The 15,547-nt window shown below is 46.5% G+C and overlaps 1 protein-coding gene and 1 long non-coding RNA gene across 6 annotated transcripts in view; both read right to left on the bottom strand.

The window, feature by feature from the left end:
* The window catches only part of LOC135232701 (uncharacterized), a 37,272-nt gene extending 26,138 nt beyond the window's left edge, over nucleotides 1-11,134 (bottom strand). For both annotated transcript variants that reach the window (XR_010323265.1, XR_010323264.1), the window contains exons 1-2: nucleotides 10,978-11,134; nucleotides 1,328-2,206 (exon numbers count right to left, since the gene is read on the bottom strand). This is a non-coding gene — a long non-coding RNA (uncharacterized LOC135232701). The remainder of the gene's footprint in view (nucleotides 1-1,327; nucleotides 2,207-10,977) is intronic.
* A 51-nt stretch (nucleotides 11,135-11,185) lies between these two features.
* The window catches only part of CEP43 (centrosomal protein 43), a 55,111-nt gene continuing 50,749 nt past the window's right edge, over nucleotides 11,186-15,547 (bottom strand). For 2 of the 4 annotated variants that reach the window (XM_064293214.1, XM_064293221.1), the window contains 2 exons: nucleotides 15,003-15,099; nucleotides 11,186-11,381 (listed from right to left, as the gene is read on the bottom strand). In XM_064293214.1, the coding sequence (XP_064149284.1) occupies nucleotides 11,307-11,381; nucleotides 15,003-15,099 (172 nt within the window). In that variant the 3' untranslated portion in view covers nucleotides 11,186-11,306. Of the gene's footprint in view, nucleotides 11,382-15,002; nucleotides 15,100-15,547 lie in introns of those variants that run through there. The other 2 variants (XM_064293217.1, XR_010323263.1) reach the window with 2 other exon arrangements.

Raw genomic sequence — 15,547 nt, 5'->3', positions numbered from 1 at the left:
GTCTACGGTTTGTCTTTTTTCATGTTATTAATAGTATCTTTTGTAAAGCAGAACTTCTTAAATTTTAATAAAGTCCAACTTACCCATTTTTTCTCTCAGGGATCATGGTTTTGATGTTGTATCTAAAAACTCATCAACAAGGTCATGTAGATTTTCTATGTTTACTTCTAGACATTTCATAGTTCTGTTTTACATTTAGGTCTATAACCCATTTAATTTCTGTGAGAGGTGTAAGGTCCATGTCTCAACTCATTTTTAAATTTGCACACAGATGTCTAATTGCTCCAGCACCAAAGGCTGCCCCTTCTCCACTGAATTGCCTTTACCCCTTCGCCAGAGATCAGTCGACTCCTAAGTTTGGCATTTATAAAGGCCCCTCCCAAAGACCCTCTTTGCCAGCAAGACTGCTCACTGTACACCAGAGACGTTCAGCGGACTACAGACCTCTCCACATTTGTTTTTATCTTATTTCTTTTTAAAAAGTGATTTGCATTAGCGGCTGCTATTAAAATAACCACCATGCATGATAGCAGCTGAAAATAACTCGGAGCTGAAACTGTTACGAGTTCGAACCACAAACAGCTTCGCAGGAGAAAGGCTTGTTGATCTGCTCCCATAAGGAAGACAGCCTGGGAAACCCTATGGGCCAGTTCTACTCTGTCACATGGGGTCACTGTGAGTCGGGACCGACTCAGTGCCACACAACAACATCCAAAATATAAACGTCAAATTTGGTCACCCAAGAGCTATTTTTGTAAGGATTCAAGGTGATTTCTTGTATTTGAGGCACTTGCCTGTGGTAAATATTACTAGTTCTCAGCAGTATTTCTGGTCCTCTCCCGCCTCCTGGGTACACAGGAGTCAGTGTTTCCGACACCCCTTGCAGCTGGACAGGGCCATAGGAGGAGCTCGGTCCAACGGGCAGTGCCAGGGGTGACATGAAGCTTTCAAGAGTGGGTACGTGAAACTCTAAACTCTATCCTCCACTGTCACCAACCTATGGTCCTGTGTGAGACAAAGTTACCACCCACTGGGAGCAGCCTGCAGCGCTGAACCACCACAGGCCTGCAGTGGACGGGCATGAGCAAAAACGTGCATCTCTGTTGTGGTAAACCATGCAATTCTGAAGCACAGTCTGGCTTATTCAGACCTGCTTCCTCATCAAGTTGTGAACATGAAGAATCCACACAGAGTGCTTAGCACGACTTCAGGCACACAGTAGTCACTCAATAAAGGGTGACTGCTATGCTTATCCCCCACTGCATGAACTCTAAGAAATTCCAACAGAGGAATGGCAGCAATGACCACCTGCCGTGGTTCTTCTCACCTCCTCCATCTTACTTGGGGAGTATTCCCCAGGTGACGTGAGTCTTGCTGGGAGGCAGCCGCCCACTGCTGAAACCAAAGGGAACTTGAGGCTCCTTCCTCCCTGCCCCTTTGGGGCGAAGGCATGGACGCATAACTTGGGCTGGCCGATCACAAGCCGTGAGTTTTGCATTCTGAGGGAGCAATGGACCGTCTCACAACAGTAGTGTTGGTGGCACCAGTTCCGAGGCCTATGCTCTGCTCACTGTCCTGGCCAGACTGTTCCTGTTGCCTAACCTTCCTTGGTTCCAGCCTGCTTTCTAAACCTGTTTCTCCACCCTGTCTTTCCAATAAGTTCCATTTCCACTTGTTAAGGGCAGAGTGATTCTGTTGCTTGCAACTAGGAACTTGGGCTGCTAAGCACAATGACGGAGCTGCAGTATAAGCGGCCGACTTCATTCGATGTTGACTGCATTTGTGAAATTTAAATCCCTGAAGGGTGAATGATCCTGGAGAGGGGCTGATCTTCAGTAACGTCATGAGATAATCGAACATATTAATCTCGGGTACAGCTCAGCATATGGTATTCTCGTTGGATAAATTTGCGTGAGTGATGGAGGAGATGACGGTGCAGCGTTTAGGTCCTTCTCTGGAAGGTTCTCAGTGTGAGTTTCAGGAGGCACGATGTCACCAAGTCTTAACAAAATTCCTCAAAGTTATCTGAGGTACAGGGTCTGCTCAGATTTCAGACTACGACATATTTTCAATAATCAATTCTACTGAGAACAGAGTTAAACTGTTTTTCACCTCCTCTACTTCCTTTTCAATTCTATTCTATACACATACCAGGGTAGATCCTTGTTTTATGGAACCCGAAGCTTATACAGTTTGCAGGCAGTCTCTTTAAGAAAAAGGATACAAAATTACTTATAAAAGTTAGCTATAAATGTAAACACTTTGAATGAGGAAAAAAGACAATAAACTTAAATTTTCAAAAATCTGACAAATACCACAAACATCACAAAATCTAATAACAAATTTTTTTATTAACTGCCTGACAGATCTTTGTTTTTTTTCCTACACGGCTTTACTACATACTTCTTTATGTTGCCTTTTCATATGACAATGATTTTGTAATATCTCACCATAGATATGAAATAAAGATTACTCTAGAATGATCAAAAATTATTCTTACAGAGCTCCATTCATTTTCGCAATTCCTTTTTAGAAATGTCACGTAAGTTTAGAATTGTCAAATTTGGGAAACATTTTTCAGGTTCTTTTTTCACACAAGAGTTTAGGATTTTAGAACGTTTCAAATTTTCTTATGCAGTGACTAATAACCTTAGTAGTAGTATACTCTTTTACTTACTGAATCCCTGGGTGGCGCTAATGGTTAAGCACTCAACTACTAGCCAAAGGCTGGCGGTTCAAACTCGCCCAGAGGTGACTCGGAAGAAAGGGCTGGTAATCTATTTCTGAAAGGTCCCGGCCGTGACTATCCCACGGAGCGCAGTTCTACTCTGCAACTAACAACGACGACCCTCATTAGCTAGTTTTTATCAGTGTCCTCATGGTAGCGGCATATTATAGCTTCATATTATCATCATCAGTGTTGTGTCCAATCAGTGACAAATTTAAATATTTTTCAATGTGTCTGTATGATGTGCCCCTCTTCACTAACTGGATTATCAACTAATACAAGGGCCTACTCACTGTTTCTATTCAAAATTAACCCTTGTACGACTCTTTTTGGTATGCTCGGAAACATTTTTGTTACAATTACCTTTGATTGGGGACTATCTCTAATGATGTCACCACTCATCCTTGTCACCCAGATTTCACATAACTCAGGCAGCCTCAAGCAGCTTTGCATCGGAATCCAATTTCCTTTGCTTGGCTTCCTCCCCCACGGCACTACAGTAAAATCTGGCTTTCTTTGCTTGGAAGCTACATGTAAACCCCACTTCTCCTGCGTAGCACGATTACCAACGTTGCAACATAACTTGTATGAACTCTCTACTTGTAAAACCCTTAGAAGTAACTTATCCTGTCGCCCTCCGGGAACAGTCTCGGCAGCAGCAGCTCGAATTCCTTTCTTTGTGAAACAAAATAAAGGTGTCTTTCCTGCTCTCCCACCTGGGTCTCGGTCTCCTTCACCGGCCAATTACAGTCACGTCCAGCAGAGCCTGGGGTTTCCACAGGTAACAGAACAGCAGGAGTGACTAATGATGCCCATCACACAAGTTCCAGTCTGAACCTTACTTCTGGATGGCAGTCTGTCATGTACTAAGAATGGCGATATAATCCCACGCCTCGCCCGTGATGAAAATTAAAATGCATTTCTCGGTGTTAAAAACCGTTTTCAGTGTAAACTTTACCGCAAGCTGTGACTTTCATTTCCTGAATATGCTGGAGGGCTCCTCTGCCCACGTTATGGTGGAGCCGAGTGCAGATGTCGGGAGCCGTGCGGGATGCCGCAGGATTGCACACACATGCAGTGCCCAGGGGCTCGGGCCGTGACAGGGGCTTTACAGGGAAGTGCCAGCTGAGCCAGGCCTGGGAAGGGGAACAGAGTCGAGGGAAACACGGCAGGCATCCCAGGTACTCTTTCTCCATACCCTCAACATCCAAGACAACACCCAGTCTCATGGATTTTACCTTCTTAATAATTAATGTTCACATTCTGAGTACTTACTACTTGCCAAGAACAAAGTCTAAACGCTCCACCAGTGTGCTCTCATTTCACCCAGCAGCAGCCCTATAAGGGGGTATTTTATCCCCTTTTACAGATGAGGAAACTGACTACTGATAAACAACCTGCTCAGGGCCACTCAGCCCGCAAGTTACTCGTCCAGGATTCCCATCCATGTGGCAGGATTTCAAAACCTATACTCAGCCACTCTGCCTTCCTGCCTCTCTCTGCTGTCTCCCAACACTGTGCCCACCTGTCCTTGCTTGCATGGCCCTGTGCCCCTGAGGATGGCCCCCTGCCGCAGGGCCCTGGGAGGACTGCCAGTCACATTGAGCCCATGGTCCACCAGTTAAGGAGACAAGCAGAGGCCAGCACAGCTGGAGCTGGGACTACTCAGAGCCTGCCTTCCTTTTCTTTTGCTTTGGGGGGGGGTGGGGGGGCGGGTATTACTTAGTGTGGCTGTCTACTCTTCTTTTGGAAGAGCAGACCTGGAGAGAGTAACTCTACCTTTGCGCCATATTCCACACCATCACTCTCCCTAAAGACAGCCAGGTGTAATTCTAAAGGCAAAACATTTCTGCAAATTTTGGGAGCTCACCTGCTCTCTCCTCCACCATGCCACCACACCAGCACCAAAAGCCAGGACTGGACAACTGCTTCCGGGGGGGGGCTGCTTTGGAACAGGTGTGGGCTATGTCCCCTTGCCATTTGCTGCCGTTGTTGGCTCAAGGCCAATGCCTGGTGGCCGCTGGGGCATGCAGGGAGCTAAAAGGGAACAGATGAGGGTGCCCGGCTCAGAGGGGGCAGAGAAAATCTCCTTCCTCCAACGTGGGGGCTGAAACATGGAAAAACGGCAAGGCCTTGCCCACATGTATATGGAAGAAAAAGGCAAAATGCTAAGTGCTTTAAAAGGGAACTTACCAAGAACCTGCCTTTCAGAAAAGCTGCCATTCAGGTTCAGAAACAACAGATGATTTAAAAGAAAACATTTAAATATAACTGAGATCTATAGCCAACAGCCTGGCAACTTACAAACATAACAGAATTGGCATTTTTTGAAACTATAAACAGCCTTGGAAAAAGCAGTGTCATCAGAACATCTGAAGATCCCATAAATTGTCAATAACAAAGGCCTCGAGTTAAAAGGTCAGAACAATGGTCGTTTTACAGCCACTGTCTGTCCTTCTCTCTGCCGGTATCTACAGCCCCCACTAGTCCCTCTGCCCCACGTGCACTGAGACCAGGGCTCCAGGAAAGACCCTCTCCATTCCAGGGCCACATCCTGTCCTCTCTTCAGAAGGCAAGTTGTAGCAAGGTGAAAAGGACATCAGGCTGGCTGGCAAGGCCACAGAAGGCAGGCAGGAAGCAGCCAGGAGCAGGTACTCCTGGTGGTGCCACCTGTCGGGTCCTCTCTCCCAGCTGGTGGCAGCAGTGTGCTCGGCTCCACAGGACCACCACCCAGAGCCCGAGGACTCCTGGGACACATGGTCAACCTGCCCTTGCTTCTTGATTTGTTTTCTATAGGCAGGAAGGTATCTTTTTATCAGGGAATCATTTCTAGATTCAAAACTCCGTCTTCCTTATAGCTTTGTAGTCACCGGTCTGCTGTCTCCCAGCACCTCATAGCTTTGTGTTGCCGGTCTGCTGTCTCCCAGCACCTCATAGCTTTGTAGTCACCGGTCTGCTGCCTCCCAGCACCTCATAGCTTTGTAGTCACCGGTCTGCTGCCTCCCAGCACCTCATAGCTTTGTAGTCACCGGTCTGCTGTCTCCCAGCACCTCATAGCTTTGTAGTCACCGGTCTGTTGTCTCCCAGCACCTCATAGCTTTGTAGTCACCGGTCTGCTGTCTCCCAGCACCTCATAGCTTTGTAGTCACCGGTCTGCTGTCTCCCAGCACCTCATAGCTTTGTAGTCACCGGTCTGTTGTCTCCCAGGACCTCATAGCTTTGTAGTCACCGGTCTGCTGTCTCCCAGCACCTCATAGCTTTGTAGTCACCAGTCTGCTGCCTCCCAGCACCTCATAGCTTTGTAGTCACCGGTCTGCTGTCTCCCAGCACCTCATAGCTTTGTAGTCACCGGTCTGCTGTCTCCCAGCACCTCATAGCTTTGTAGTCACCGGTCTGCTGTCTCCCAGCACCTCATAGCTTTGTAGTCACCGGTCTGTTGTCTCCCAGGACCTCATAGCTTTGTAGTCACCGGTCTGCTGTCTCCCAGCACCTCATAGCTTTGTAGTCACCAGTCTGCTGTCTCCCAGCACCTCATAGCTTTGTAGTCACTGGTCTGTTGTCTCCCAGGACCTCATAGCTTTGTAGTCACCGGTCTGCTGTCTCCCAGCACCTCATAGCTTTGTAGTCACTGGTCTGTTGTCTCCCAGCACCTCATAGCTTTGTAGTCACCGGTCTGCTGTCTCCCAGCACCTCATAGCTTTGTAGTCACCGGTCTGCTGTCTCCCAGCACCTCATAGCTTTGTAGTCACCGGTCTGCTGTCTCCCAGCACCTCATAGCTTTGTAGTCACCGGTCTGCTGTCTCCCAGCACCTCATAGCTTTGTAGTCACCGGTCTGCTGTCTCCCAGCACCTCATAGCTTTGTAGTCACCGGTCTGCTGTCTCCCAGCACCTCATAGCTTTGTAGTCACCGGTCTGTTGTCTCCCAGCACCTCATAGCTTTGTAGTCACCGGTCTGTTGTCTCCCAGCACCTCATAGCTTTGTGTCGCCGGTCTGCTGTCTCCCAGCACCTCATAGCTTTGTAGTCACCGGTCTGCTGTCTCCCAGCACCTCATAGCTTTGTAGTCACCAGTCTGTTGTCTCCCAGGACCTCATAGCTTTGTAGTCACCGGTCTGCTGTCTCCCAGCACCTCATAGCTTTGTAGTCACTGGTCTGTTGTCTCCCAGCACCTCATAGCTTTGTGTCGCCGGTCTGCTGTCTCCCAGCACCTCATAGCTTTGTAGTCACTGGTCTGCTGTCTCCCAGCACCTCATAGCTTTGTAGTCACCGGTCTGTTGTCTCCCAGGACCTCATAGCTTTGTAGTCACCGGTCTGCTGTCTCCCAGCACCTCATAGCTTTGTAGTCACCGGTCTGCTGTCTCCCAGCACCTCATAGCTTTGTAGTCACCGGTCTGCTGTCTCCCAGCACCTCATAGCTTTGTAGTCACCGGTCTGCTGTCTCCCAGCACCTCATAGCTTTGTAGTCACTGGTCTGTTGTCTCCCAGCACCTCATAGCTTTGTGTCGCCGGTCTGCTGTCTCCCAGCACCTCATAGCTTTGTAGTCACCGGTCTGCTGTCTCCCAGCACCTCATAGCTTTGTAGTCACCGGTCTGCTGTCTCCCAGTATCAGGTGCAGGCCACAGTCTGACGCTGTTCTCCTCCTGGTTCCTTTCAATGAATCACCAAGGGCCCTATTTTTTCTTTTTTTAACAAAGAATTGTCCAGTTCTTCCAGGATGCACCCAAGGGCCTCCTTTGACTGAGGAAATTCTTTCCCTGTGCATGGCCTGCACAGTCCTAGCCTCCCAGAACTCCTATCACAGATGTCCTTAATGGTTCCCTGCCCACATCCCTCAGCTTCTCTTTTCCATCCTGGCCTTTTGCTCAACATGTAGAGAGTTCTTTGAATTTGAAATTACCAATTTTTTTGAGTCCCCCCATCACTAAGCCCTTCTACCAAATGTCTCAACCCAGCAACTTTAGTTACCAGGTTGTTTTGATACTTCTTTCATGTACCAAAAAATCATCTCCAATCTGAGTAGTTAGGCTTTTCACAATTATCTTGTCCTCAGAATTGTTTTCTCCAAGACCAGCTGTTCTTTGCCTCAGCCTCCTGGTACATGCTGTTTTTCTTGAGTCGGGAGACCCTTCGTAGGCCATGCCCTCACAACGGTGATACTAGGGTCTCATTTATGTAGCTGTCCTGCACTGACGTCAGATGGAGGGGCTGCTGGGTACGGGCCTAGGAGGGCAGGGGGTGGGATTCATTTCAGTGTGCCTGGGCAGAGAACGGATCTGGGGATCCCTACCAACTCATGCCCAAATTTCAGAGGATGTCACTCCAGGCAGGGATAAAAACAAAAATCTAAGCAGTTGCTGTCAAGTCAATTCTGACTTACGGTAACCCCAAGTGTGCAGAGTACAACTGCTGCATAGAGTTTTCAAGGCTGTGACCTTTTGGAAGCAGACACCAGGCCTTTCTTCCGAGGCACCTCCAGGCAGGTTCAAAACGCCAACTTTTTTATTTGTAGCTGAGTGCTTAATCATTTGTACCACCTAGGGACTCTGTGGGGACAAGGACTCTAATTTAGTGTCTTTTTCTCCAGGAAGAGCTGCCTTTCCTTTCGGGCCCACCTTCCATGGCTAGCAGGGCAGTCCTGCTCTGTTCCCTCTCCTGTGCCTGCATCCAAACCAGAGGCCACAGACAGAAGGCCGGTCACTTCCTCTGGATAGCAGTTACATGCCCAGCCTTGGTGGTGGGCTCAGCTGTCCAGGCCCACCCTGGTGCTTACAGGGCCTGTTCACAATCCCAGAGATGTTTAACGAGCATGCAGGACAGGCCAGATGCTGTGCTAGGTACCAAGTTAAAAACACCAGAAAAGGTGCCTGCTGAGAGTATGTGAGAAATAAACATGGAAGTGAAGACCTAAACAAGGTCATTGCAGACACTGACAAGAGGTGAGTAAAGTAAAATGGTGTCCTGTGACAGAGTGCCAGCAGGGGGGCACCCCAGGCATGGGAGGCACACATAGCATCCTGAGATGGGAACAGCCTGAGCAGGCCATGGTACAGACAGGAGCCCCAATGGCCATCTGACCAGAAAGAGGGAGAAGAGCCTAATAGATGGGGTTGGAAACCATAGCAGAGGAAGGCAGGAGCCAAGGACAACATCTATGCAAGTGGCTTCTGGTGATGAAAACATGCCGTAAAACACAAAAGGTGTGAGAAAATATAAACAAAGAAAGAATAAAAGATTTTTATTCATTTTTAGTTATCATCCATAAAATGAAAGACCTGGAGTTTGAAATACTCCACTTTAACACAGGTTTTACCAAAGAAATGCTTTTCACGGTTTAACATTTCAATAGACATTTTTTTTTAACAAAAAGAAAGTCCTAATCACAATCAAAACCTTCTGTCATTCCACATCTTCACATTTAACAGGTTACTAATGTCTCACCAAAGTATACAGGTAGAAACAAAACCTTCTCATGGTTGACTTTTAAGTTATTCAACATTATTCAATAAGATGGATGCAGCGCTGATGACAGAGAAATGTTCACATTTGGAATTCTCCCCCACCTTCCTAATTATTATTCAAAGGTCAGATTCTCTGGGGAACGGAAAAATGGAAGATTTCAGATGGTACTATTCAAAGGTTTCCCACAAAATTAAGGCCACATCCTGCTGTACGTTCCAATCCTTCTACTGAAATCTAACTTCAATCAGATAAAACTAAAAATAAAGCACACGTCTGACACAGACTGCAGAGGAGCAGAGAAGTCCAGTCCTTTACAGACAGTAACTCCGTTTCACACACTGCTCATAGGGATGACAAAGGACAAAATCATTTTATAACCAGCAAGCTGGGGGACTGCTGGCAACATGACATCCTTACACACAACACTGTTTACTCAACAGAGCACACACATAAAAATACAAAAACCCCTAATTCAATGAGATGATGCTTTACACATTGAGGGCAGCTCTTAACAGGGGCTTTCAAGCTACACTGGCCCGTTTTCTGTCCTACTTCCTCTTGATGTTTAAAGCTGTCTCACTTAAATTAAAAAAAGAAAAAAATCTGATTTAATGTCATACAGCCTTTAATCCTGAAACGTTTTTACTTCTCTTTACCTTTTGTTGTTGTTGATACGTGCCATCGAGTCAGTGTTGACTTATAGCAACCCTACGGGACAGAGCAGAGCTGCCCCCATAGGGTTTCCAAGGAATGGCGGGTTGATTTGAACTGCTGACCTTTTGGTTAGCAGCTGTGCTCTTAACCACTATGCCACCAGGGTTCCCTTTATATTTTAGGGCCCAACAAATATTTTTATAATATCTAGGGTAAGAAATGAGAAACTGATATTATGCAAACCATGGAGTCTGCTTACTTACTGAGATCAAAAATCTGGTCTAATTTTAATAAAAAGTCATAATTTAATTGAAATTTAAAAATATAAGAATTTAACACAATCACAGCTTCACTTCTGTGTATCTGAAAAAGGACACATCACTTCTCATTGTCGTTCTCCCCTGCACATTTTAAAATCCTGCAGCCTCATCAAGGTCAGGACCCACACATCAGCAGCGTGCTGTACACAGCACAATCGAGGCTTCCTGAAACCCTACCATTCACTCTGTTCCCAAAGGACTCTAAGGAAAGTATGTACAGTATATAAAGCTTCTGGCAAACCGAGTATGGTCTTAGGCCATTACTACTGTTACAGTCCAATTTGGATTTTAATATAATCAACTTACAGATCTGAAATTAAAGCACTGCTTAATGGTTTCAGATGTATTTTGGTATCTGTTTCGAGGCATCTTTACAAATAGTAAATTATAACCATAAAGAAGAGAACCTGTGACTAAAGTCTCCCACGTGGACACAGGGACGCCAACAGCCAAGCTAAGTCTACTGACAAAATTTATGAATTAAGAGTCATGACCGCTTCTAAGCTTCTTAAAAACAAGCAAAATTAAGTAGCATACAAAAGAGTACTGTAATATAACCTCAATGGTCTAACGAACCTTCCAAATGGAAATACACAATAAAGTTGATATGTCAAATTTAACTTATATCAATATGCTTCATTACCACAAAGTTACCAGGGTCTTTTGCCAACTAGGTGTAAAACTACCTAATATCAAAATATAATACAGTGGGTAGGCTTCAAGTCTAGAAAGCTAAAGCCCCCGTTTTCCAACGCCATCCTGTAACGTCAACCACACACACACAAACACACTCACACACAGTTCTGGAGACCTACCACTTTATCGGCACCTGTCGGTGTGCTCATAATACTGCTATTTTCCATGGGCTCGCTCCCGTAACGAACCTGAGCTCAGGCAGATAATCACCGTCCACAGAGAAATGTGCACCTAAATCAAATTAAGAATATTAAGTCTTCCACACATGGGCTCAAATAGCAAGTATTTTGTTTAGTAGTGAAAAGTTAACTTTCAAAATATCCGTAGTCTTTTCGAAACACAAGGCACCATCAACAGGGGGCAGACATTCCAGCCAAAAGTGATCGTCTGACAAAACGCAGCCAGAGTCCCTTGTCCTTTTCCGTGCGAACACTTCCTTCTTCTGTGTCTATGCCACATCTTCCAGGTAATCCGCCACATCGCTGAGCTGGGACACAGTCAGGTCCTGCGTCAGGTCGTCAAGCTGGGATGTTCAAGAGAAAGGGAAGAGGCAGTGTCAGAACGCAAGCAGTGTCCTGAGTGACAGTGAAAACACAGCTAAGATGTAAACGGGACTTTATACCGCGCTCATTGCTTCAGAGGTAAAGCTCAGGAGGTAAGGCAACGCAGAGGCCCTAAGAAGCCCATTGCCTGAGATCACACAGCTCGTTAACTAAGTTCAGTGTTTCGTACAGACTGCACTCTCAAATGTTTCACGTGGGACTTAACAAAACAGACAATACCCTAGGCATTATTCTAATTTAATCTAAAAGCTGAAATGAGCAGAAAACTGTAAAACGCCTTACCTGGATACAGTCTCAACGCTGATTCTGCACATAGTAAACATCACCCTATGAATTCCCGACCTCTAAAACTCGGACCTACATAGTACATTTTATTGAACTTCACTGAAATGTGTAATATTCTCGTTTGAAAAGTATTATTTGCTCTGTTTTTATAAGACGGTAGGTGAAGCATCAACTCAAAGTATGACATCAAACCAGCTGCCTCCATGGCGACTCCGGCTCATGGTGACCCCATGTGTGTCAGTATAGAACTGCTCCACAGGGCTCTCAGTGGCTGGTTTTTTGAAGGCCTGTCTTTCGAGGCTTCTCTGGGTAGACTCAAACCTCCAACCTTTTGGTTAGCAGCCGAGTGTGCTAACCGTTTGCACTCATGGACTCCCACGTTAGGTACCCCACCAAAACCCACTGCCGTCGAGTCAGTCCCGACTCATAGCAACCCACAGGGTTTCCAAGGCTGTAAATCTTTACGGAAGCAGACTGCTACATCTTTCTCCCACAGAGCCACATGTGGTTTCAAGGCGCCAATCTTTCATTTAGCAGTTGGTTGCTTTAACCACTGCACCACCAGGACCATATACGCATAGCACCCTCTCATACTGTGTCAACTGAAGCTAAAGCCATTCCCCCCTTTCGGAGGCTGTCACGAAACAGACAAACCAGACTGCCCAGCGAAGCAATCAAGTTCTGTGTTAACACTGTTTCTCAACTGCAGATGAGTGAAGAGAGAAGAACTGTGGGTAGAAAAGTACTTTCTTAACCTGGATAATTCTGTTATCAGGTTGTATTCAGTCCTGTTTCAAGGCAAAGAGAGACCATAGTAACAACTGAAAACATCCCGAGAAGAACCACATAACTGAAGATAGCCAGAAGCAAGGAAGCTGGAGGAATAGACACTAAGTAGGAACTGAGGGCTACTTAGTAAAGGCTTTCACGCCTCACCAGTTTCAGAATTAGGACTCAGTTCAAAATATAAAAATAGAGATTTTTCATGTCACGAGATAAAAATATCTCAAAGAAACGTTTTAAGCATTGAAAAGGAAATTATGGATCTCTGTGACAGCAAGTTAAATATCAATTAGCAACAAAGAACTTTTCAAAAGATTTCCAAAATCTTTATCAAGTGTAAATGCACCCCGGTCTGCTGAGTCAGCAGCAGCGTGCTGGCTACTGCTCCGTCCCTGGGGGAGGCCTGGCTCTTCCCCTACACACGTCTCGGCTCTTGCTGGCTGTCCCTCTGTTCCTCCTTCGTCACCTCTGATTCCTGGTCTTCAGAGAGCCCAGCAGCCCAGTCACGTCACCTCCTCCCCCGGCTCTGGGCTGAGCTGTGTCCATGAGCCCCAGACTGGTGGCCTCATGCCCCAGGGGTCTCACAGGCCCTATACCCTTCACTTGACAGCTGGTCCATGTGGCTCTCTCTACTCCAGACAAGGCTCCCACCTGAGCATGGCCATCTTTCGAATCCAGGTCAAAGATCAGTTCCCTTCCTGAATCATCACAGCTTTAAAGTGATGCATACCTGATGACACGCCCCTTTTCATTGGGACTGTCATGCATTTATGGATGTGGTTTTTCTCCTAATCCTATAGGACCCCTGGAGGGCAATGTCCATCTCTGTTTGAACTGTGACTGTAGCTACCACTTACTGCAAGCCAGCTCTGCTAGGGCCTAGCTGCAGACCACACAAGGCCTCTCACTTTCACACCCACCTCCCTGCATGAGAGATGTAATAACGCATGTGAGCAACCGAGGCACAAGACATTCTATGAGTGGTAAGGGGCAGACCCAGGATTCCCACCAGACCTGCAGGACTACAAAGCCAGCCTACTCTCCCAGCTGCCCTCTTTCTCACGACCCCCCACCCTTGCTATGCTTTCTAGACAGCAGGTACTTAATGGGGACTGCTTCAGTCCCTCAGCTAGCCACTCCACTAGGGCAAACCTCACAAACTCTGTGTGTTCCCAGATGCCTGCACAGAAGTCTTTAAAAAATGCCACTCACAAACCAGATGAAGGTTACAATGGTACAAAGTTAGGCTTTTAAGTGAAAATTCCAAAAGACATATGATGGGGCAAGGACAGGGAAGCAGGAGCCATGAGGGACAGCCCCCAGAGCCGTTGGGGCCACCTGCAAGGAGCCCAAGGTACCCAACGGCAGAGTCACGTGTCTATCTCCTCGGCTACCCACCCCTCAAATCCACAAATCACAGCTATGCAGCCATGTGTTCACAATCCTCCAACTCGTTTTTATCTCCATACTTTGAAAGCTGTGATAATATCAAGAGGCTGGGCCAACAGCTGAACTCTATCTTAACTCTACCAAAAAAACTGATGGTGCAAACAGTTCTATAGTATAACTTTGTATAACTTTAAAGTAACTTTTTAGGCCTCTTATGATGATATACATGAAATGCAAATTATTATAATCCTGTATCAGGAATTAGACAAGATACTTCAGATATTATCAAATTTAACCTTCAAAATAACCCTATTAGGCAGGTATTCATACTTCCACTTTACAAATAAACTGAGGCTTGAAAGTCAAAACTTACCTCAGAAAACACAGGGGATACAAGAGTCCGAATTCAAAGCTGGGCCTGCTGACTCAGGCTGGGGTTTTCATGTGAAACCAACGCTACCTCTCAGACCTGGCTGTACACACCACTGCACAGTGCAAGCTCTGGAGAGCCCTCTCATCCTGGACAGCACTGTCACGTCCCAGCCAGAACAGCCCACACATGACGGCAGACTCACCTCTGGATACAGCTCAGGACCCTCCACACGCTCTGTCCTCAGCCCATGTGATAAGGTCAAACCTGGGTCCTGAGTAAAGACGTCTAGTCTGACAGCCTGGCTCCATCTTGGCCTTTGCTGCCTGCTTGCACGGCCCATCTGCCTGCTGCTCTGCGTCTTACCTGGCTAGGGCATGAAGCTGCGTGCCCTGGGGGCATAGTGCTGACAGGTGTGGCAGCTCTCCCTGACCTGAGCAGGGCCTCCTGCACACTGACTGCAGCTCTGGCTCTGGCCCAGCCCACTGTGGCCGACCTCACCCCACAGCATCCGTGTCCCGGCAGAGCATCAAACACTTCAGAAGTGCTCACCCAGCAATGACAGCCCAGCCCAAAGTAATCCTGCATGCTCGGGGGAGGCCCCACTCAGGTGTGGGCCAGCTAACTTAGCAATGAACTCCACACGACTTTCAACCGGCTTTTCTCCTCCTCAATCCACACTTCTGAAGCTCTGCAGTAAATCAAGCAGCAAAGAGGCAAGACCATCAGTCTGCAGCAAAGACACGGCACGTACTTTATCACTGGTATTGATGTCATCGACTTCCACAGAAAGGTCTTCTTCCATCTCCTCACCAATGCTCATCTCACTTTTTTCTGAGCGATGGCTGGCACTCATTTCAGGAGAAAAAAAAAGGTAAATAAGAACTCTGAATGTCAACATTTAAGAGAGTAACTACCATTCTTTAACATTTGGGTATTTATTTTAATCCTTTAGATAAAACATTATAAACTGCAAAAAAAAACTAAACCCATTGCCATCGATATCATTCACTTCACATATACAATTCCACTTGGTCCCTAGAGTAACTCTGCAAGGGCAGCAACACAGACAATTTAACAGATGAGAAAACTCAGGTTTGTAATGGTGACTAGTCAGAATGGCAAGAAATACCGATTTTTAAAACTCCACCTACTACGCCACGCTCTCTCTCAAAAAACGATCAGTTGCTAAAAAATTATTACAAACTCTAAACAGAAAAAAAAAATGTCACATTTAAAATCCTCAGCCATCTGATTTCAATTTCTAACTATATCCACATTATACAGTGAGTTCCTGAC

The sequence above is a fragment of the Loxodonta africana genome, chromosome 1, assembly GCF_030014295.1.
Source record: "Loxodonta africana isolate mLoxAfr1 chromosome 1, mLoxAfr1.hap2, whole genome shotgun sequence".
Taxonomy (NCBI): Eukaryota; Metazoa; Chordata; class Mammalia; order Proboscidea; family Elephantidae; genus Loxodonta; species Loxodonta africana.
Note: the sequence above shows the minus strand (reverse complement) of the source record. Positions and strands in the feature narration are given on the sequence as shown.